The 24,599-nt window shown below is 35.8% G+C and overlaps 2 protein-coding genes and 1 long non-coding RNA gene across 4 annotated transcripts in view; 1 reads left to right on the forward strand and 2 right to left on the reverse strand.

The window, feature by feature from the left end:
• LOC128251056 (uncharacterized) overlaps positions 1-11,514 on the reverse strand; it is a 40,534-nt gene extending 29,020 nt beyond the window's left edge. Inside the window, exons 1-2 of one of the 2 annotated variants that reach the window (XM_052977379.2) lie at positions 10,648-11,514; positions 1-5,831 (exon numbers count right to left, since the gene is read on the reverse strand). The exon at positions 1-5,831 is cut by the window's left edge and continues 1,795 nt beyond it. In XM_052977379.2, the coding sequence (XP_052833339.1) occupies positions 4,208-5,485 (1,278 nt within the window). In that variant the 5' untranslated portion in view covers positions 5,486-5,831; positions 10,648-11,514 and the 3' untranslated portion in view covers positions 1-4,207. The remainder of the gene's footprint in view (positions 5,832-10,647) is intronic. The other variant, XR_016238863.1, reaches the window with a different exon arrangement.
• A 131-nt stretch (positions 11,515-11,645) lies between these two features.
• On the forward strand, positions 11,646-15,331 carry LOC128251057 (uncharacterized). Its single transcript, XR_016238864.1, has 2 exons — positions 11,646-12,170; positions 14,489-15,331. It is a non-coding gene; the product is annotated as an uncharacterized LOC128251057 (long non-coding RNA).
• A 3,655-nt stretch (positions 15,332-18,986) lies between these two features.
• LOC106868858 (uncharacterized) lies at positions 18,987-24,360 on the reverse strand. Its single transcript, XM_014914301.3, has 2 exons — positions 23,957-24,360; positions 18,987-21,025 (listed from the first exon to the last, which is right to left on the reverse strand). Exon 2 carries the CDS (start codon positions 20,557-20,559, stop codon positions 19,045-19,047), a length of 1,515 nt encoding a protein of 504 aa, XP_014769787.2. The 5' UTR covers positions 20,560-21,025; positions 23,957-24,360; the 3' UTR covers positions 18,987-19,044.
• Positions 24,361-24,599: the final 239 nt, after the last annotated feature.

The following is a 24,599-nucleotide window of genomic DNA, read 5'->3' on the forward strand; positions in this document are numbered from 1 at the left end:
GGATGCACAGAACAAACTCTTCCCCGAACATTGTCAAATCGGATATCAGGATAACCACCAACCTCAGTGCCACTTTTTCTGTGAGTCCATTGTTTGTTGTTCCATGTATAATATGACAGTAATTGAGAGTACAACAGGGTTTTAGCGAAAGATTCTTTCTGACAAAGTTTGAAAAATGCTGTTAATGTAGTTTCTCTTGGAGCTAGGGATTGCTGAGCAGCAGTTTCTGTTGTGAAATATATTCTTTGCTTATTCTCTAAATGAACAGAGAGTTGTTTCTCTGGAGGACATGGTTCGTGAGTAGGAAGTCAAATATTCTTCAGAAGGCCTCATTGCTACAAATATATCGCCCCATTTGGAAGTGTGTCACCTCTTCTTGAAATGTCTGTTGTTGAAGGGTAAACATGCCAAGATCTTTTTCACCAGCATTAGAACCCTTATTAACATATTTATAAATGTACTTCATTGACTTTATAGAATAACAATATTCTACATTTATGTATTCTTTGAATGTCTTAGACAAAGGAGGGCAGTAAAGCACTATCCACTGATTACCAATTGTATGGTGACCAATTTTTGTTCCAAAACCTCCATCTTGTGGTGCCCTTCTTCTGTATGATGGCTATCCATCATTATGTCCATTATTACGCATGTAAGTCATGGCATCTTGTGTCCTCTCGTGTATATATCTTGGGCTTCCTGTAAAACAAAAGGGGAAAATACAAAGTTGTCCAAGCCCTGTCCCAGCAATATCATTGTTAATGCTATCTCATATATGCACATACGATTCTGAACATAGTTCTTTTTGGTGCATTTTCATGAAGCACAACTTCTCTGACTCTATTTTGGTATACATGTCAACAACATACTGGTGAATAAGATCTTGGCAATAGTGAAGATGATTAAACAAATTCAAATCATTAACTGATAATCATAACAATTCATACAGGATACAGTTCTTTTGGAAGTGATTCCTCCAACTTTTATACCAAAATAGTATCCATCTTCTCTGTTAACAAGGGATATTATAATGCATCATATGAACGATGAATTTCATTTCTGAACGTGATGCTATTGTCACAATATTTCAGAAAAATATCTCATTTACCATGTTGTTCTCCAACCATAATAATTGCCACTTTATTACACTCAGGAACATTGAGTCAACGGACATGTTCTCCTGCCGGTCTTTTGTTGGGGTTGATGACAACTTGAAAGTTTGCAGTTGAAGTACATTCTAAAACATACTGAAAGCTTCTCACATAAGAATTCTTTTCATGAAGCATTTCTTGCAGCTTAAAAATAAGTTCTAATCTTGAACCTGGACAATTCTTGTTGCAACACTGTGCTTCCTTTTGAACGTCACCTATAAAATATATTTGTAAAAATTGTGGATCTTTATTCTGTAAAGGCTTAAGAGAGCCAATTTTGTGATAAATTTGTCCTTACACTTTAAAAGTTGGCATAAATTCACTTAATTTTTGCCCCAAAATGATGTCAGTTGAAAAGCACAATTGTATGCTCAAATAGTTTTTTTAGGAAAGTGTCTTGATTCTGAAGTGGTACCCAAAAGATGTTTTATAAGTTCTGATGGCTCAATTATTGGTAAAAGGACCTTACCTTTAGAACAACACACACCTAATGATTCCTTGTTCCACTTCCTAGCACCACACTTTTCACATAGGGCCCAGGGAGACAATTTTTTCAGGTGCATAATTACGATTAGGATCATAATTAAATGCTACACCTTGCCGTTGAAATCATCCATACTTTTTCTGCTGATTTCTCTGGAAAGCTTTCTCCTTTTTGGTTGCTTTCACTTTCATTTTCTATTTATTTTACATTTTTCTCTTCTTTTTTGCAATTGTACTTCTTTGTCTTTTTTTATTTCTATAATTTTCCTTCTTTCTCTGCAATCTTATTTCCCTATCTTTATTACTTTCTTGCTCTCTTGTCCTCCTCTCATATTCCCTCATATTTTTTTGCAACTTAACTTTCTGATGGTTTTTACTTTCTTCCACAATTTTCATATTAAGTGTTTGAATTCTCATTCTTTTGTCTTTTTTACTATCTTGTGATATTTCATTTCCTTCTATACCCCTACTCATGTATGCTTGGTATTCCTGCATTGTACTATCAGAAATAAAAGATTGAAAATACTTCCAATTATTGCATATGTATCATACAGACTCTTCCCGAAGAGTTTGGTAATTTCTGTTGTTTTTGAGCAAGAGTGACACAGCTCTGAACAGAGTTACCATCATCCATGACTTTATTAAACGGATGAATTAATAAATTAATGTAATTGTTGAATATTTTTCAATAAATTCAGTAAGGAACTTCACCTTCAGTTTAATCTTTAGATGGTTTTGGGAACAGAAAGTGATGGAAAATTACAACACCAAAAGGGATAAAATATTAAATGAGAGCAATTTCTCCTTTAGAAATGTCTTTCTAACTTTGTGACAGATGAAGGAGTGATTATAATTTTGTAAATAATAAAAACAAAATTAATAAGGTACTTCACCTTCAATGTTGACTTGAAATGTCACCTTCATGAAAAGAAAAGTGAATTAATTCAAAGTATTTAACAGATGACGACTTCTTTATCGTCTGTTCATAAATGGAAAAAAGGAATACTTTGGTTATTTTCGGATAATTTTGGTTTAAATGTTGTCAAATACTTGTCTATAGATTTGTGTGTGTTAGAGAGACAAACAGATAGAGAGTGAGAGACAGAGAGAAAGAGAGTGAGAAACAGAGACTGAAAGCATGCACATATGTATCTCTGAATGACAACTGTATTAACATTACTACCCCACTGCCACTCCATATTTGTCGCTTACACAACTCTGTCCTCCCCTTCCTTGATATCAGTCACACTCTCTATGCCACTATGTTTCCCCTCACACTATCGCACCCTTCTTATTTTATCAAATGAAAGCCCAACTTACCACTTCAATTTTATAAGTTATAAGATGCTGTCTTTACTACAACTTGAATTTCAACTCTGATACACGAACTCTTCTGTATGAATACCTAAATGGCTTCTCAAGTTTTTTTTGTTTTTTTTTTTGAGAGAGAATGATTTATAAAAAAAAATAACTGATGCAGTATCTCTCTCTCTCTCTTGTATGAATTCATTTATGTATAATTAATTAACCACCTTGAGAATGATATACTACAGGTATCACAGTTAGATGGCTTCACTTTGGTATGAATATGCTTAATTTAGTTAAAATGCATTTTTCCGGAGTGGTTGGCATTAGGAATATCATCCAGTCATAGAAACCTTGCCAAATCAGATTGCTGTCATTTGCCAGTTCCAGTTAAACCATCTAACCCATGCCAGCATAAAAAGCAACAACAAATGATGATGATGATTTGTGACAGATGACAATGATCTGGTTTTGGGAGCTGTACAAATACATACATGTTTAATTAGGTGAGTCTTTTCAAACAAATAATATACCATAGAAGTAGAGTTTCTCTCTTGTATAAACACATTTATGTTTGATTAGGGAGAATGATTCACCACAGATATCACAATGATCTGGTTTTCCTTTTGTATGAATGCCCAGTACACACTTTGGAGGGGTTGGCATCAGGAAAGGCATACAGTGATAGAAACCAAGCCAAATCAGATTTGGAACCTGGTACAGCTCTCTGGCTTACCAGTTCCAGTCAAACTGTCTAACCCATGCCAGTACAGAAAATGGAAGCTAAATGATGATGGTGGTGGTGGTGGTGATGTAGTCTTGGGGGGTTGTTGCCACACTGCTATTTTTTCTTTCCAATGTAAATATATTTATAGTCATACAAGACATTGTTTCAGAGAATTACTTTTGACATTGATGCTGCTTCTCTGTACAAATATATGTGAACTTTAGGGACTCTTTTATGATAACTATTAACCAGAGATATCACAGTGGTATAGCAGCTTTCATGTATGAAAATGTTGGTATGTAATTGAGACACTATTTTGAAAGAATGATTCACCACAGATATCACAGGGATATGTCATCTCTCCCATATGAATACATGAATAATGAATATAGATTTGTGAGGGTAGCATTTCTCATGCTTCACAGTTAAAAGGCTTCTCTCCAGTGTGAATCCTTTTGCATTAATGCCTATTTGTTGATGGACAATGAATATTGATTTGTGAGGGAAGGATTTCTTATGCTTCACAGTTATAAGGCTTCCCTCAAGTGTGAATCCTTTTGTGTTTTGTTAGGTCACTGCTCGAGACAAAAGATTTGCCACAGATGTCACAGTGATAAGGTTTTTCTTTAGAGTGTATTCTTTTGTGTATCTTTAAAGCACTGTTGGTAGCAAACAATTTTCCACATATTTCACAATGGTAGGGCTTCTCTCCAGTGTGACTACGTTTGTGAACTACAAGACTAGAATTAACTGAAAAAGATTTTCCACACATTTCACAATGATAGGGTTTCTCTCCAGTGTGGGTTCTTCTATGTTTTGTTAAGTCACTATTAGTGGTGAATAGTTTGCCACATATTTCACAGTGATACGGTTTCTCTCCAATGTGACTACGTTTGTGAACAACAAGACTCGAATTCACAGAGAATGATTTTCCACATATTTCACAATAACACACACTTTCTCCAGTGTGACAACTTTTGTGTTTTGTTAAGTCACTGCTATACATAAACGACTTCCCGCATAATTCACAATGGTGGGGTCTCTCACCAGTGTGGATTCTTTTATGAACTACACGGCTAGAATTATCTGAGAATGATTTCCCACAAATTTCACAATGATACGGTTTCTCTCCTGTGTGAGTACGTTTGTGAACAACAAGACTAGAATTATCAGCAAAAGGTTTCCCACATATTTCACAGTTGTAAGGTTTTTCTCCAGTATGTATTCTTTTGTGTTTGTATAAATCACTGTTAGAAACATAGTGTTTCCCACATATTTCACAATGATACGGTTTTTCCCCAGTGTGTCTTTGAATGTGGAGAGCAAGGTAAGCTTCCTGAGAGAACATTTTCTCACATATTTCACAATGATATGCTTTTTCTCCAGTGTGTATTACTTTATGATTTGCTAAATTTCTATTAGAGACAAAAGACTTCCCACAAATTTCACAATTAAAACGTTTCTCTCCAGTGTGGATTCGTTTGTGTTTTGTTAAATCACTGTTGTTGAGAAAATATTTCTCACAAATTTCACAGTAAAACTGTTTTTCTCCAGCGTGAATTCTTTTGTGTTTTCTCAAAGCATTGTTACTGACAAAAGCTTTCTCACATGCATCACAATGATGGGGCATTTTCTTACTATGTATTTCTTTGTGCATGAAGACTTCATGTTCTGAAGAAAATATCTTCTTACAACTTTCACAGTGATATTCAGGAACATTTTTGTCTACAAGTTTCTCATTTCTATCAGTCTGTGTAACTGTATCTATATTGGCAAAAGCAGTTGTGTTAGAAATGTCAGAGTGATAAATATCCTCCATATTAATTTTAGAGGAATTCTTAAAAGTTAAACAATGTTTGTAGGTATAATCAATTATGGTTCAATTTCTTGTCTTTGATATCATGGGCACCTCTCATTACATCTATAGCAAATATGCAATGCTGTTGGTATACTTTCTATTTATTACTGGAATGTTTTTTACAAACTGGATTGTATGGCACACATATTGTTGTTGACAAAGACTTCAATGACTACATTAAGAAACTGAATGGACTAATGGAAGCAATATAGGTTGAAAACTATTGAGGAACTATAAATGATTGGTAGCAGACATTTCAGTTGAGTCCTTTTCCTACAGGTTGTAATGAAATGTTCAGTCAACAAAACTGTAAAAGAAAAAGATATCACACAGTAAAACTGATATTTCTTTAAAGTTTCCTCACTTTTTTATTATAAAATTCTCACAAAAATAGTTATGGTTTTCATAATTGGCATTTAAATATGCATCTGTAAGACCTGCTCAATCATGCTGACCTGGGGCTAAACAACAGTCTTAGTTTGTCTATGAGATGCACATGTTGTCAGCCACTAAGGAACACATTTAAGTGGTTAAGGTCCAGCAACTGACAAGCTAATCTATGATACTGAGCAGAATATTTGTTATAATGACATTTCTGCTTCAGCAACTCAGCACTGAATCTGAAATGTAATAGGAAACTGGTCAGTTTCAAAACATTGATGTCCAGGTTACAAAAAGCAAAGTGTGAAGGGAATAGTAGTCATTTCCTTTGATTTCTAGATTGGAGCAAATAGGAAATAACACTTACTGACCAAAGACAAAGAAATGTTTTTAATTTGTTACACAGCATTATGCCTGTTTGTAATGTAAACAAGCATGGACATTGTTTGAGGGTGTCCTCTTCAACAGCCACAACTGGTAGAGAGAAACTGAAGCTCCTCAAAGACATGTAGGAATGAGTGTGTGTGTGAGCGACTGAATCTGTATTACCCTCATCTTCACATGTACTCACTAATTGAAAACAAAAGCCTGTGTTCATAAACAGAGTAGTTTTGTTTCCAGTTCTCTTTGTAACCATGACCAGGCTGTTCAATGGTCAATAGACTAGATTATTCTCTTGCTTGGAAACAGGTGAGTGTTGACATCTGGAAGGGCATCTAACCATAGAAAACCTAGCAGTATTTTTGTCTTTTATGCTTGATATAGAAAAATACTCTATTGCTGAGTAACAGAAATCACTAGAGAAATCAAGCTGAGTGTTAAAGCCATTTCTTGTCTGACCCCTGCAAGCATGGGAAAGTAGATATTAAAACTATGATGATGATGATTTATTTGTTAAAGCCAGGATTCCCTGAGACAAATATATTACGTAAACAATTTAAATTTAGCACTTCATTCTCCAATCCTACCTTTAGTAAGATCCAAAGATTTCAAGCTCAGTTACTGCATTGCAAAAAAAATTTAAAGAAAGGTGTGTGTAAACAAAATTTGAGTATAATGCAAATGAATATGTGAATGAATAAACAATTTTATTTCCGTCTTGTTATATACACACACACACATTCCATGTTACAACTGCAGTACTGCTTTATTTTGACAAAATAGGAATTAAAAGATAAAAATGTAAGTAAATACAGAATGTTGACGTTATAGAATAAGGTAGACAAAACCCCAATCGAACAATGAGATTATCTATTTTATAGCTTGGTGAAAGGCACAGCACATTGAATCGCTGTTTACATCTTAAAACATTGACAAAGATTTGTAGTAATGGGTGTATATATTAGAATTATGTGAACCTCTCAAATTATAAACAAGTGAAAATGGAAAAGATCCCAGTGCCAGTGACCATTCAAGCGTGGTCGATGCCAGTGCCACCTGACTGGGCCCCCATGCTGGTGGCACTTAAAAAGTACCCACTACACTCTCGGAGAGTGGTTGGTGTTAGGAAGGGCATCCAGATGTAGAAAACTTGCCAGAATAGATTGGAGCCTGCTGCAGCCTCCTGGCTTGCCAGTCCTCAGTCAAACCGTCCTACCCAGGTCAGTAGGGAAAGCAGATTTTAAACGCTGATGATGATGATGATGATATAGATAATCATGATATATATATAATATATTGTTATACCATTGAAAGTTTAGGTAAACTTTGTCACTCACTCACTCACTCATTCTCTCTTTCTCTCTCTCTCTCTCTTCCCCTCTCCACACAAAAATGAAATGCATTAGTTACCCGACTTCAATGCCAAAAATTACAAAGGGAAAGTGGATTTGTCTTTCAAATATATTCTGCAATCTGGGATTATTATATATGTTATATTCAGTGATTTTAAGCGGTATAAAAAACGATATTTTGTTTTAATATACTTTTACTTGTGTCACACACATACAGACACAAACTCTAACGTGTTTTTTTTCAGTTGAATTATTTATCATTCTTTATCTCTCCACAGGCTTTGTTACCACCAACTTCTATAACTTCTGCATTTTCACTTAATCATTTCAAACTTCTTTGAATTTTCAATCTAACATAATCCACAATCTCTTGAAAATGCATTTCTGCAAAATGTTATCCAAAAATATGGGTAAAGAAAGAAACAGTAAAAAATATTTGAAAATAGAGGCGGGGTTCCGAAGGTTCCACTCCCACTCCACCCCATTTTCCGGACCAAAAAAGGGTTTTATGGCATATTACGAGGTCACCATAATTCATTTAACGAAAAGAAAAAAAAAATTTCCAATGATTCTGGGATGGGAAGGGGGTCCAGTTTCCTACCCACCTCCTCTTTTCCAATAAAAAAAAAATGTGTTTGCAGCACATTAAGAGGTCAGGGTACTTCATTCAACACAAAAAAATCCAAGTTTCATTTTTTCTTAGTAAAAATCGTGTGGGTGTACTTCCGAAGGAAGGCAGGGGGAAATTTCCAAATATTCCACCCCACCCCACTTTCCAGACCAAAAAAAGGGTTTTGTGCTACTGAATAGCAAAATCAGATTCAATGTGAAAAATTACATCAATATACCAAATTAGAAAAGTTTCACTTAATTTTAAAAACTGTGAGAGCAACAGAAAAGACTTAGAACTTTTTCTGTCTACAGTCAAACTGAAAGTAAATCAGTTAACCAGTCATGATAAAAACTCATCACTACAGAATAGAGCATTGTTAGGACGAATTTCCATGCTTTCATTCAGAAAGACTTCCTCCCGTCCTGTCCCTCACCCCATTTTCTCGCAAATTGCTGGGTTTTTTTAATTAATTTTTTTTGCCAAAAACCCACCTTTTCGGATACAGAGTTTCCGGAAAACTGGCAAAAACCGGAATTTTGACATTTTTGCACCCCTTACTCCTTCCCCCGCCCCAATTTCTTCATTTTCCCCTTTTTTCCGTAACCCTGTAGTGAAACTACCTATCGCCATTAGATACAAACTACTATCGCCATTACATACAACCTTCTCATTTAAATATAAATAAATGCGAGCGTAGTAGAGAACCCATTCCTTGTCATCACGTGACTGATTATTATTCGAATCGGCAACTTCTTCGAACCTTTCCCGCCAGAACGCAAACTGACCAATCACGGCCCCTAATAAGGTCACGTGATAGAGTAAAATTCTAAAGGCATCGGGAGCCCATAGTTTGTTATAAATAGCTTTAACTCATACCCAATAATTCGTCTCGGTCCAGTTTCTCTTTGAGAACTGTTTCGTGTACCACACGACAGCAGCAGCAGCCAGCGACCACTTCAGCAGCTTCGTCCAGCCAACGCGAGCCTGTTCACAGTTTCCCTTACAACCCGAACCCTAACCAGAAAAAATTTTGTAAATTTTTTCAGAATCATAATCTCCGTATTTTTCCGCATAGTTTAAAATGAAGGATTTGGGGGGGGGGGCTGATAATTTCAAAATGCCGATTTTTGCCAGTTTTTTTTTGCAGATTTGTATTCTCCGTAACCGAGGGGTGTTTTTTTTTGGTGGGGGGGGTACAAAAGGAAGTCTTGCCTTTCATTCTTTGCAATATATTTACATTATTGTGTAGTGAGTTCAGGTGCTGACATGAGTTATCTTCTCCCCCTCCTCCCACCAGACGGGGGTGGGCAACAGGAAAAATTCATAACTCAATAAACTTTCATTTGCAGTTTCAAGTGAAAGAAAAATTCAACAATAGCCGATAGTGCTAAAATTTGGCTGTAAGATATATTAACGGAAGTAGAAAAGGAGGAAAAAGAAGTTAAAGGAGTAACCATTGCGGAAATGTCATGATCAGAGAAAAATGCTAAATAAAAGTTTATTTTCCCTGCTCATGCTAGATTCAAAAATTTTCTGCTAAATGCTGAAAAAAAATGCTAGATCTAGCATAAAATATGCTAAGTTGGCAACCCTGTATAGAACATGTAACTTAGTGGCTATTTGGCCCCTCGTATCATTAATAATACTTGATTGGTAAAAGCAAATTACCTCCCTTTGTATCGTCTGACATATTTGTTTATTATATTTGCGAGTGCCCATTTTTCGTTTGTTTTATTTAGTATAAAATATTTAAAAAATGGATGAATCTTTCTAATTTTTTGCAGAAATCATTTATTTTGTTTATATATTCCATTTTCATAACTTTTTTTCAAAACTGCATTTCATTTTCTTGGAGAGGTGCCTTTCTAAAGGAGCTCCAGAAAGAACCGGATCGTGTGAAAAGGATATTTTTCAATGAAATTTTACAGAAACACCTTTCAAACGGCATTGATTACGATTATAGAGAAAATTGTTGGGAAATGTTTCCCTGAAAGTTATGAGAGAAAAATCGGATTTTGTGAATTTTCCGACAGTCTTCCCCCACCCCACCTCGGGTACAATTCAAGAAGAGTGGTCGCATACTCGCTTATCCGCGCTAGCTAGTCGTGACTAGTCGATCCTAAACAAAGTAAATATTTTTTTTTTTGTTGAATCTTCCCCATCTTACTCTTAAAACGTTTTACGTCCTTCCAGTGTGTATTTTGGTGTCACAACTATTTATGCGCACTCGCGCTAGGTAGTCGTAGGATCGACTAGTCACGACTCGCTAGTGCGAGTGCGCGCCGGGACCACTCTTCTTGAATAGTACCCCAACCCCGTTCGTTTGCGCCGCATGTTTCCCGCACAGCAAAACTGTGGAAGAAAGTGAAATGACAGTATAAAATTAATATTCTTACCTATCTCTGCGATTTGTAAAGTTCACCAGCATTCTGCATGAATGCTTGGAACAGATCTCCCTTGTCTGCATACCTCCACATATATTCACACAGATGGCTGGTGAGGTTTGCATGCCGCATGTGTGTCTCACTCATTTGGAGTTTGATTTGCCACCACAGACTTTCGATGGTGTTTGTGTGGGCTCCGGTGAGAGAATACACGAAGTTGTAGCTGTTATTAACAGTGAGATGCTGGAAACCGAAAGCTTCAAGACTGTCGTATGCTTTCTAGCAGTCACTTATCACTATTGTGCCAGGTTTAATGTGCTGCTGAATTATTGGTTCCACTGTGGCCCTATCCCGCTTGTTATTCGGCAAAACAAGAAAGGTTTGCCGGCTTTCACTACATATGCCTCCAAACACCCACTGTCCTTCGACAAATCTTCTATGGTGATATTTCGTTTTGCCGAATTTCGAGTGTAAGTCCTGGGCCGCCAATGGATTGGTCCGTATGCAATTTTGTCTCCACCGACCACTGACAGACTTCACGACAGTACGAAAACTAGAGGAAAAAAACGAAATTTTATATGTTGCTTTTCCTCTCAGTGTAAAAACAAAAATGAAAATTTTCTTTTTTCATAACACACGTGTTTTGTACCATATCACATGCTTCCACCACAAAAGGTGAACACTGAATAAGTAATATATTTGTACATGAAAATGTTTTATAGTAATTCAATACTAACTGTTTTTCCATCTAATAACACGTGCTTGAAATATCAACGATGGCCACTATACGGTAATCTGTTATAGATAATATAATTAATTGAAAAACTTGTGCGGTGGTTATAAGACTTAAGCAAGCAGCATGACGTCATAGTTGTGTCTAAGTGACACTCTCTCTCTCTCTCTCTCACACACACAAGCACTCATACATACAACAAAGACATATGCCAATTTATTTATGTATGTATGTATACATTACAACACATCTCTTCACTCTCACTCTCTCTCTCTCATACACACACACACGTCCATTTCATCTGATGCCTGATACTGCATGTATATGTATCTGTGTGCGTGCGTACGGTGTTTCACAATCGCCAGAAAAAAGCAGATGAATTTTCTTTCTTGATGCTCCTGGTGGCACAGCTAAAACATTTGTAACATTGCTTCTCTTCAAGATAAGGTAACAAAAGGGAATTGCAGTTGTTGTACCATTATCTGGTTTTGCTGCCCAGGAGGACAAACAGCTCGTTCTGTCTTTAAATTACCACTAAACCTGGTCACAAATGACAGCCCAGTTTGTAACATAAACAAAGATTCAGGTTCACTCGAAGTGTTGTGCCAATGTCACCTTATCATTTGGGATGAATGCACCATATCGCATAGAGGTGCAATGGAAGCTCTGAGTAAGACCCTACAGGACATCAGAGGCAACAATAAATCTATGGGAGGAGTTACATTAGTTTTATCAGGAGACTTCAGACAGATATTACCAGTCATTTCAAAACAAACAAGATCTGATGAAATAAAAGCAAGCAGTAAGTCTTCACACCTATAGAATAAAGTACTGAAATTCTCCTTCAATACTAATGTGCGACCTTTATTACATGGGGACCAATGTGCAAAACAGTTTTCAACCTGGCTCCTCCATTTAGGAAATAGGAAAGTACCAATTGATGGAATGGTGATATCAGTTTGGCTCATATTGCTATCATGGTGAATTCTTCAGCTGAATTGAAGAACAGGGTATTTCCAGACTTAAGTAACAATTATAATTCACATAAATGGTTGTATGAAAGGGTAATTCTTGCTCAAACATATGTGGTAGAATTTATCTCCTTTCATACAACATATTTTGCATTTTTCTTCCAGTATATAACGAAAAATTTCATTCCTAGGCTATGCTGGGTGCTTCTGCTAGTACACACACATACATATATATATATATATATATAAAACATATATGCATGTATGTGTGTGTGTGTAGCTACACACACACATATATATATATGTATATATATACAGAGCAAAAAAATTCACGAGAAAATATTTGCGAAGATATCATCGACTATTATTATCTAGTGTAACAATTAAAAATGATAACAGAATCAATAATATAGGTGATTGCAGGCTGAAAAAAAAAAAAAAAAAAAAAACATTAAATTAGCTGAAGGATTAAAGTTAATCAAAGGACATAGTAAATATGTCTTCCTGCTGGAAATAACAGTCAAAACTCTTATTCCAGTAGGTAGACATGGAGTGCTTAGCAATATAGATAGAGGCAAGTGTCAGAGCATACACTTGCGGTTCATTCTTTTCTCTTGAAGTGTTTCTTCCAGCTCAGTACATTCCAAGGCTAAATTCTGCTGTAGTCAACATCGTCATGGTGGTGGCGGTGGTTGGATAAAATAAAATAAACAACTGACTCCTTGCTAGAATTTTAGGGGTTTTTTAACCCCCAGTATCACAAGGCAAAACTTACCCTATTTCCTTAACCCTTTGCTTGTCCAGAACATTTTCCTAGCTTTGTTCCTAAGTCTATACTGGTTTTCAGATTTTTTGTTGGCCCTTGTCTCATATGTTTCTGAGTACTATAAAGCTTTCTTTTCCTAAGTCCCAACTTACTCTGGTAATTGGAAAAAAAAGACAAAAATTGGGAATATGTATCATAAATGATACATGTATGCCTGAGAAATATGTCCTGTGTATCAGATGTGATAACAGAACAGGCAAATGGTTAACCTACCCAGATTGGACATAGATTTATAGCCAGTTTTGTTACTGTTTGTGTAACACTACTTTTATATGTTTCCTATTTGGAAATAGATAATAAATATATTTTACTTTCCAAGTAGGAATATATATTGATAAACACGTCACTTATAACTTACTCATAAATGTTATCATTTATACATAAATCCTGACTCCAGCTACATAAACGCCATAGTGAGAAATATATACTCTCAAACGCTAACTGACATTTTATGCATGCATGTATGTTGAAGATAAATAAATTTGTGTTCTTTTAACCGCTATGAAAAAATACAGAGTTTCATAATTGCAGAAATAAATTTCATTAACAAGTTGAAAAACGTGAAGAGAAAATAATTACTACATTAGTTTATGTACATTTAACATTTATAGTACAATTGGAAAGTAAAAGTCATTTTGTCGTATAGAATTACGACTTAAAATTCACACTAGCTAATCCTTCATACTAACTACTAGAGTTCACAACAATTCAAATAAGTCTTGTTGGATTTTTATCATAGACATGGCATAAAAAATAGCCAATATCAAAGGAGTGAGTGTCGTGGAATTTAGTAACGTCCTACAAACACTAATTTCCCAAAAATCAGGGTTTTTATAACCGCTCATATCTGAATTCTAAGAACCATATTTCATGAAAGATTTCTTTAACAAAAGTTTAGAATTCGTATATGAGCAGTAACTCTAACCAATGGGATTACCAACAATTATGCTTGTTTGGGCAAACAACCATTACGTCATATTGCTGCCTTTTCTGACTTGCTACAGTAGCTACAGATAGGTGCCTCAATTTTATTACCTCATAACTTTCTGAAAAAGAGAATTTTTAATCAAAAGTTTTTTTCTTAAGCAAATCTTTTCGAGGGTGTAACTTACGATTCTATTGATAAAAGTTTTTTAAAAAAGTCTTTCTGAAGAAATTTTGGCCCATTTTCACCCTATTTCTTCATAACTGTCTTTAAAATATATTTTAAATGATATTTTGTAGAAATATATTTTTGTGGGTGTATATTATGTAATGTAAAAGCTTATCTAACATAATAAATGCAAATGTCAGAGTGTCACATTTTTTCAACTTTATTCCTAGAGGCCATAGACCAACCTATACCATTTTGGAATCAGGCCACCTCCGTGAGTAAATTAGAAACATTCCAGGCTGAATTTGGACCCACAATCCTGAAATTTAGGATTCCTAAGTTTTCATTACTGAAATTGTTTTTGGCGATTTTTTTTACGTGATTTTCTGCAATGAATTTTTTTGTACGATAACAATTTTTACTAGCTGAACCCATGAAAACTTCATGGGAAACATTAAAAAATGTAAGCATTTACACATAGTGACTTCCTTTAATAACTATTGAATAAATATTGGCATCACCACAGACGTAGGCCCCACCGACTTTGTTGCCTCAGAAAATTCCAGTAAAATGGACACTTTTTTACAAAAGTTATGACAAATAATCGCACGGATACTGTTGATTGAGTGTATTTAAAGATTTTTTGGAAAAAAGTTTTGCGAGGGGTTGGGGAGAGGAGTTTTGGAAAATTCACACGACCTGACATTTTCCCCCTTAATAACTTTCAGGAAAATGGGCATTTTTAATGAATTTTTATACAAATACCTTTCAAATGGCACAGTAACAATTACTAAAATCAGTGGAAGGGGGTTTACATTTGCAGTTATGCCTAATTATGTATAAGCAGGACCCTGGGAAATTCTACGAAATACAAAAAAATGCAAGCATCTTTAAAAGTAACATCTAATTACAGTGTGGAAAAGTAAAATATCCAATATTGGCTGAGGACCCAGTATATACAATATGGTAGTTAATTATATTGCAGGAAAGTAAAAGTAACATCTGATATTTGATGTGGTTATGTATCTTTCTACACTGAAAATACTAATAAACATTTAAAGAATTAAAATGAATACCACCTTCCTTTCAGTCACTGCTCACTCCCTCATTCTCACTCACTTCAGCTTAACACTTTTTATGTCTCTTCTTCTTTCTACCTCTCCTTTCAGCTGTAGAAAAGTAACAGTAACATCGACAGCTTTTTGCTGAGAGAGAGCCAGAGGGAAAGAGAGTGTGTTAGATTGAAAGGCAGACTCACAGACTGGTAGAGAGTTACATAGAGAGGCAACATTTTACTTTGCAATTTCCATATTTTCAATGGCTTTAATATATATTGTCCAAAATGAAAAGTTTTCCAGTGTTTTCTCTATCAGAATGGTTTCTCTCTTTCACTATAATCTATCCCTCTTTGCACTCCCTTTTAAAAGTAAGCTTAAATATTAATGCAATCCGCTTGAAAAATATTGTTCAAATTTAATACATACTCAATGCATGAAGCGTTATTGTTGGGCCCAAGACTCCATCTAGAGCCCTCTGCAGGAGCTAGCTTAAAAGCCACCTGATACGGTAGCTTTGAAACTAGTAAACATATAAAACCAATGAATAATATTAAGAGTTAAGGAAACTGATGGTAACGAAGCTGAGGCATTTGAGAAGAATTATTCGAAAGTTGTCCATTATATTTTTTCTAAATTTTTATTGACATCACCATTGAAATTGTGTTGCTGTAAAATTACATTTAAAAAATATTCATTTTCCAGAGAGTTATGAGGGAACTGAGTTGGAGAGGTGAAGGCACCAATGTCTACATATGTCTCTTTGGGTTGTTGCTGGTAGTATTTAGCTGTAGGTTAGCGCTGAGCGAGCAAGCCTATCATCAAAACTTTTCCATCTGTAACCATTCCAAATACAATGGGTGGTCCTTCTTACTGTGATCGTATATTTTGAAGGAAATGAAAACAAAAACTAATCTACCGAATTTGGGAGAAAGGAACTAAAAGAAGCTCATCTTCACCAGAGCTCAATTCTCAGTCTCCTCCTCCTATACAGAATCATCATCCTCTAGGCCATTACAGAGGAATTTAATACTGGCTGCCCCTAGAAACTACTATATGCTGATGATTTCACTCTCTTGGCAGAATCTCTAACAGAATTGGAAAAGAAATCCCCAGTGTAGAAGTGTAGGAATCAAAGAGCCTGAAAGTTAACTTAGCAAAGACCAAAGTTCTAGTAAGCAAGAAAATGGACAAGGCTTTACCACATTCAGGTAAATGGCCATGCTTGGCATGTAGCAAAGGTGTAGGCAGAAATTCCATACAGTGTACTCAGTGCAAGTTATGGACCCACAAGCAGTAGAATCACAGAAAGGTTAACAGAGAAAGGAGTGTTCATATGGGGAGACATGGGTGATTAATTGTATTCAAATGCTCTGGAAGCTCTCTAGAGGTTGTAGATAATTTCTGTTTCCTAGGTGACCTAATCAGCAGTGAAGGAGGATGTTCCAAAAGTGTAATTGCTAGAATAAGAAGAGGATGGAAAAAAATTCAGAGAGTTTTTTTTACCTCTGTTGGCAACCAAAGGTCTCTCTATCTCTGAATGAAAGGAAGATTGTCTGATGTTGTGTACAACAAACAATAATAGTAAGATGTGGGCCCTAAATGCAGAGGACATGAGAGGAACGAAGTTAGTATAGTCATTGGATGTGCAATGTTAGTGCGCATGCACAACAAAGTGCTAGTGTATTAAGAGAAGAGTTCGGCTTAAGGGGAATCAGATGTAATGTGCAAGAGAGAAGAGTGTGATGTGTATGGATGAGGACAGCTGAATAAGGAAGTACTGACCACTTCAAGGGGGATGAAACTGATGGCAAAGTGAGACCCAGGAAGACAGGATGAAGTAATGAAGGTCAATCTCAAAATGCTGAGCATTATAGAGGTGAGAAAGGACCAAGATAACTGGTACTTTGCTGTGCTAACACCCATCCACCACAGTAGAAATGACATCCTAAAACTACCCCTTGGTAATGCTTGTACATGTGAGCCCCAGCCCTACCTCCACCTTGTCAAGCATTTCCCCCATACCTCATCACTTTTCTCATACTACTCATCTACCCTAACTACCTGGGAGAAAATTAGGCACATACTACACTACCCTCACACCCTCAATTTTTGGTTATTGTCCTCCCCCAACCCCAGAAACAATTCCATTTTTCATTATCTTTCCTGCCCATTATTTCATCTTTTCTGTCCCTTCAGCCAGGGCTCTCACCCATCTGCTATACTCCAGCTTTAACACCTCCCTTACCTATCCCCCTCAATACCCTCACATGCCTACCACAGTCCCCACCAAGTCACTCGTCTCTTTCACCATCACTTGTTCCAGTCTAATCCCCCCCCCCACTATTCCCCATACTCACTCACCCTCACCAAACATCTGTACCTTGAAAGTATGTCCCAGCACATCTCCCTCACCATTTCTCTCTATCTGTCTATACATTTACCTATCGATGTATCTATTTTTGTCTCCCACTCTTTTACAAATGGGGTAGCCATATATCTCCTCTACACCAACACAACTGTCTTTATCCCTCAATTATACTTTAACTTCTTTTCAACTGGCACAAAGCCATCTCTTCAATGTTACTGCCCCTTCCAGCTGAGGAATCTTTGTCTCGCAAGTTACTTGGTGACTGCTACAATGCTGGTGCTATGTAAAAATCACCCGCTACTCTCTGTAAAGCAGTTGACATCAGGAAGGGCATCCAGCTATGAAAACCATGCCACAGCAGACAACAGAGCTTGGTGCAGCCCCTAGGCTGCCTAGCTCTGGCCAACCTGTCTAGGCCATACAGGTATGGAAAGCAGAAATTAAATGATGATGAGTGTGGTGGTGGTGGTGTGTATGTGTGTCCCCCTTGTCTTGACATTGCACAGTGGTTGTTAACGAGTGTCATTCATTTCCAGTTTTCTGTGGAAAACCTGGTCAGACCAAGAGGAAATATTGATTTCAAATTTTGGCACATGGCTAGCAACTCTAGGCAAAGGGTTAAGTCAATTATATTGACATTCCTCTACCTCCAGCCCAGTGCTCAACTTATTCTACAGACCCTGAAATAATGAAAGGCAAAGTCAACCTCTGCAGAATTTGAACTCAGCACACAGGCACAAACAAAATGCCACAATGGAAAATATTACCTTGCTTGGAGACAGGGGTAGGTTCGCAACAGGAAGAGCTTCCAGCTGTAGAAAATTTTCCTCAATGATGTCCACTGGACCCACGCAAACATGTAAAAGTGAATACTAAAATGATTGTGCCGGTGAGTGGACAGCATGGACAGGGCTTCAGAGCTGTTTGCCCTGGGGACAAAATATTTAGCAGTGTAAAATTTCAAAACAATGATTAAAAAGATCACTCTGCTATATAAACCTGACAATCCAAGTCAGACTGTAGACATGGCTGATGTTGGTGTCAGGTCAAGGGAACCCATGCTGGGTGGCACGTAAAAAACACCCACTACACTCTCGGAATGGTTGGTGTTAGGAAGGGCATCCAGCCGTAGAAACCTTGCTAAATCAGATTGGAATTTGGTCCAGCTCCCCAACTTACTAGTTTTCAGCCAAACTGTCCAACCCATGCCAGCATGGAAAACATGTTAAATGATGATGATGATGATGATGATGACCAACAAGCAAAAGAAAAAAAAAAAAAGATTAATTCCATAAAGAAACATTCAGTTATACCAATTATTAGATTTTATTTCCCTACAAGCTGAATTTTTGATACAGAATCACACATCATGATGAACACTGATATGTCTATTTAGATGACACTTGACAGCAAATGATTTACCACACACATCACAGTGGAATGGCTTCTCTCCTGTATGTATACGTTTATGAGATGTGACCTGACCAGCTCGACAGAATGATTTACCACAGATATCACAGTGATATGGTTTCTCTCCTGTATGGAGACGTTTATGAGTAGCTAAGCTACCCCACTCAGAGAATGATTTACCACAGATATCACAGTGATGTGGCTTCTCTCCTGTATGAATGTGTTTATGTCTAGTTAAGGCACTACTTATAGAGAATGATTTACCACAGATATCACAGTGATATGGCTTCTCTCCTGTATGAATACGTGTGTGAGTAGTTAAATGACTATTTAGAGAGAATGATTTACCACAGATATCACAGTGATATGGCTTCTCTCCTGTATGAATACGTCTGTGAGTAGTTAACTGACTACTTTCAGAGAATGAATTACCACAAATATCACAGTTATGTGGTTTCTCTCCTGTATGAATATGTCTGTGTACAGTTAATTTACTATTCGTAGAGAATGATTTACCACAGATATCACAGTTATATGGTTTCTCTCCTGTATGAATGCGTTTGTGAATAGTTAAGCTACTACTTTGAGAGAATGATTTACCACAGATATCACAGTGGTATGGCTTCTCTCCTGTATGAATACGTGTGTGAATAGTTAAATTACTACTTAGAGAGAATGATTTACCACAGATAGCACAGTGATATGGCTTCTCTCCTGTATGAATACATTTGTGTACAGCTAACATACCATTCCGAGAGAATGATTTACCACAGATATCACATTGATATGGTTTCTCTCCTGTATGAATACGTCTGTGAGTAGTTAACTGACTACTTTCAGAGAATGATTTACCACAAACATCACAGTTATGTGGTTTCTCTCCTGTATGAATATATCTGTGTACAGTTAATTTACTATTCGTACAGAATGATTTACCACAGATATCACAGTTATATGGCTTCTCTCCTGTATGAATGCGTCTGTGACTAGTTAAGTGACTACTTTCAGAGAATGATTTACCACAAATATCACAGTGATATGGCTTCTCTCCAGTATGAATACGTCTGTGACTAGTTAATTGACTACTTCCAGAGAATGATTTATCACAAATATCACAGTGATATGGCTTCTCTCCAGTATGAATACGTCTGTGACTAGTTAATTGACTACTTCCAGAGAATGATTTACCACAGATATCACAGTGATATGGCTTCTCTCCTGTATGAATACGTCTGTGAGTAGTTAACTGACTACTTTCAGAGAATGAATTACCACAAATATCACAGTTATGTGGTTTCTCTCCTGTATGAATACGTCTGTGTACAGTTAATTGACTATATGTACAGAATGATTTACCGCAGATAACACAGTGATATGGCTTTTCTCCTGTATGAGTACGTCTGTGAGTAGTTAATTGACTACTTACAGAGAATGTTTTACCACAGATATCACAGTTATGTGGCATCTCTCCTGTATGAACACGTCTGTGAGTTGCTAAGTTACTTTTATGAGAGAATGACCTTTTACAAATATCACAGATATAATATTTTCCCTTTCACTTTCTTAATATAATTGGGGAAATTTATTCTTTGCCACTGTGTATTATATTGGACCTTGTTTTCATGTATTTCATTTTCCATTATTCTTTATCTCTTTCTCTACAATATAGAGATTTCTTTGCTTCTGCTATATTTCCATCAACTGTAATCTTGATTAATATTTGAATATACTGCAAACTCCTTTGTAATCCAATTTTAATTTGAATATGAAATCATCTTGTACACATTCTAGACAGAGAAGCCAGGAAATTCTGCTGTTAACCTCAACTATTTGATGGTAATGTTTTCCATAGAGTCTTTCTGTCTTTAAAGGATGATAAATATTGATGGATCTCAGGTAAATAATTCTTTTATGGCAACATCATCTATATTCTGAAATAAAAAGAAAACAAATATAAAATATAGGGGATATCTATATAAAAACTAGACATTTTACTACATTTCTCTTAACTTTTATTTGTTTCAGATTTTTGGCATAAACTTAAAAGTAGCATTTCAATTTAACAACCTGAAAAGGGTGAAAGACAAACCTAATCTCCAATGAGGTGTGCAAAGAGAGAGAAAAAATGCTGTCAAGCATTTTATCTGATGGACTAAGGATTCCAACTGCTCCCCACCTTAAGAATAATGAAAAATCCTTTCTAATATAGGCACAAGGCCTGAAAATCAGGGGATGGGGATAGTTAATTATATTGACCCCAGTACTTAGCTGGTACTTATTTTTATAGATCTCAAAAGGATGAAAGGCTTAAGCACCCCTTTAAAACCCTTCATAACTAATTTTCTTTTTTTTTTTGTAATTTTCAGAAAACTTTTGTGAATTTGTGTTCTACACACGGGAATTCGTGTGATTATAACAAAAAACAGTTTCTTTTAAATTCGACTTTTTTAATTTTGGAAATCTTTTGAAATCCAAGTTCGCAATGTTAAAAATATTCACACATATGCACGGCCTATTATGGATTCTGGACCCATGATTAGTTACATGTACCTCATGTAACTAATCATAACGCTTGTTGGCAGTTTCAGAATTATTTAATGAATTTGTGCTCTACACACTGGACCTCGTACAAATGTGCAAAATAAATATTTTTCAATTAAAATTTTCTCATTCCTCATCCTACCCAATAATCCTTATGGATACTCAAATTAGACTTAACCCACATCAATCACATAGGCATTGGAGAGTCTGAGATAATTGCTGGGATTTATCCATAGGGATTTAAAAAAGGGTATATTCCTTTATTCTCTTACTTATTTCAGGCGTTTGATTGCGGCCATGCTGGAGCACCACCTTTAGTCGAACAAAGTGATTTTAGGACTTATTCTTTGTAAGCCTAGTACTTATTCTATCGGTCTCGTTTGCTGAAGTGCAAAGTTACAAGGACACAAACACAGCAACATTGGTTATCAAGCTATGGGGGGAGGGAGGACAATGACAGACATTCAAATATATACATATATATATATATTTATATACACACATACGATGGGCTTCTTTCAGTTGCCGTCAAGCAAATCCACTCACAAAATTTTGGATGGTCTGAGGCTATAGGAGAAGACACTTGCCCAAGGTGTCATGCAGTGAGACTGAACCCGGAACTTTGTGGTTGGAAAGCAAGCTTCTTATCACACAGCCACTATAAGTAAAAGATTATATATATACAAAAGAGAGATTCTGTCCGTTTGCTTGTCCACCAAAATGAAAGTAAATGGTTCAAGAGAAGCTATTAGGGGTTTTCTATATCTCCTATTATGCTATTGCCTATTTCATCTCAACAAAAATTATGCAAAGGTACAACACTGAGCACAAACCTATAAGGAACTGCACCGAGGTAAATATGCTCACTGATTGTGGTAAAGGTGACATCATCTTCATTCCTTGCATACCAGTTATACCATCTAATGTCCCATTCAAATTTAATCCCTTACATAAGCATTAATAAAATTCAGGGCCAAACACTGAAAGTTGCTGGGTTGCAACTTGAAGAACAAACAGAAGTTCGTATATGAAACCCATCTCTTTTCTACTTCAAATTATTACGTTTCTCTCTAATATAGTACAGACATACAGGACAAGTAAACCTAAATCTGTAACTGTCGTCTCACCCTGGTTCAGATTCAAAACTGAATCTTTCACTTCTTGAGTATACAGCTTATTCAAATGAGTCTTCCTCTTCACCTTTGGCCTTCTCAGTGCCATCACACAGTCACCTGGATTCCATAAAGCTATTATTCTATATAATATACCAATTTTTCTAGCTTCTCGGCCCAAGAAACAGTAACAGTAATTACCTGATCAATGATGGGTATTACTGTTAGTTTATAATAATAGCATACTTTTCTGTTAGTAAATTATTTTTCTCACACAATACAGACACACTCGCTTGGTGCAGTGAGGGGTTTGTAAGAATTTGAATTACAAAACGTTTTTTTTTTTTTCAGCACCCAGCAATGGACCATCCTCTGCACATCATCATTGCCCTGTATGTATTTATGGGGACAAAGTATTGAAAAACATCAATGCATGTCAGAGCGATAGAAAATGAGGAAGGTACAGTGCGGGCGTAGGATGTGCTAAAAACTGCAGCTAAATCTCTATTAAATCACACACCTTTTCATCTGAAAATGATTTTGAAATTATAAACAGAAACAAAGGGTGGAATTGGACTGTCTGCATTTTGAAACTATGATTTTAAAAACTTCCGAGAAAGAGTGGAAACTTAAGGATTTAGTAGGGATGAGATGAAAAAATGTTTTAAAATTTTCTTTTGCATAATCGTACGAATTCCCGTATGTATAATAACAAATTCACAAAAATTTTCTGAAAATTGCGAAAAAATATATAAGTTATGAGGAGATATATGAAGTGCTTAAACCAGAATTTCACCGCCATTTTCCCTCAGTGTCTAATTCCAATGTCCACCAAAAATTGGTTCGTAAAATTTCAAATTAAAAAAAAAAAAAAAAAGATATACCCTGAGGCCTTTTACTAGAACACAAACAGAAACACATAAAACATCCGTTCATTTTCACATTTAGAGAGCGAGATGGCTTGGGTGATTTTTGGTCAGAGTTTTTCATAAAGAAATTTGAAATTAAAATTTGAATTTGTTTATATTTTCTATATTCTTAATCACTGTATTTTCCCACGTAGATTTAAGGGGGAAAAAATTCGAAAAAAAAGTTTTTCTAAAATTTTAAAAAAGAAAGTTTACAAAAAAAGGACCAAACAAACAGATGTCGTAGAAAAAGGAGACGACCTATACCAATGTAGATGTTGTTTCTTTTAATAATACTTACATATTAATATAGAGCCAATGATGAAGATGTCACAAAATATTCAAGTAGTCACAACTCAGACTGGACCATCACAGCGACAACACATTTTCTATATTTTACAACAAACCTTCGTTTAGATTTTTCACATCGACATAATGAAGAAAGCTGTAGTATTATCTTTTCATAGTTAATTAGCAATCATCTCTAATTAACTGGATCACTTAAATGTCAGTTGTAAACTAGATCTGTCCTAGAAATTAAAGATGCTTATTACACAATAGAATACTCTTGGAACATTTAATTATTTCTCTGCTTTCAACATAAGTCTTTAAATATGTCCTGGTTTCGTTGATATATATTTTATCTTCTAAAAGGTGGAAATGTAAGAACTCGCGCGCTTTATTATTGTCTACATGGTTAAAAACGGTGTTAAAACATCTATGTCCCTCACATTGGTATGTTCCGTGTGTTTCAATTACTTTCCTCGTTTTTAGAATAATTTTAGGGTTTGAGAATGAAAATAAATCAATATTAGATTAATGACGAAATTCTGCTGTCATTATTGTGTAGAAACATTTCTATGTAACGTGGTGAAGGTTATTACTTTGAATTATATTTTTATGAGTTTCATTTTTCTCTCTTTTACGCTTTTACTTGTTTCAGT

Source organism: Octopus bimaculoides, chromosome 28 (assembly GCF_046866305.1).
Source record: "Octopus bimaculoides isolate indiv1 chromosome 28, ASM4686630v1, whole genome shotgun sequence".
NCBI lineage: Eukaryota > Metazoa > Mollusca > Cephalopoda > Octopoda > Octopodidae > Octopus > Octopus bimaculoides.

Coding starts and splice junctions, on each gene's coding strand:
- LOC106868858 (XM_014914301.3), bottom strand. CDS start 20,559: ATGCCACATAACTGTGATATCTGTGGTAAAACATTCTCTGTAAGTAGT.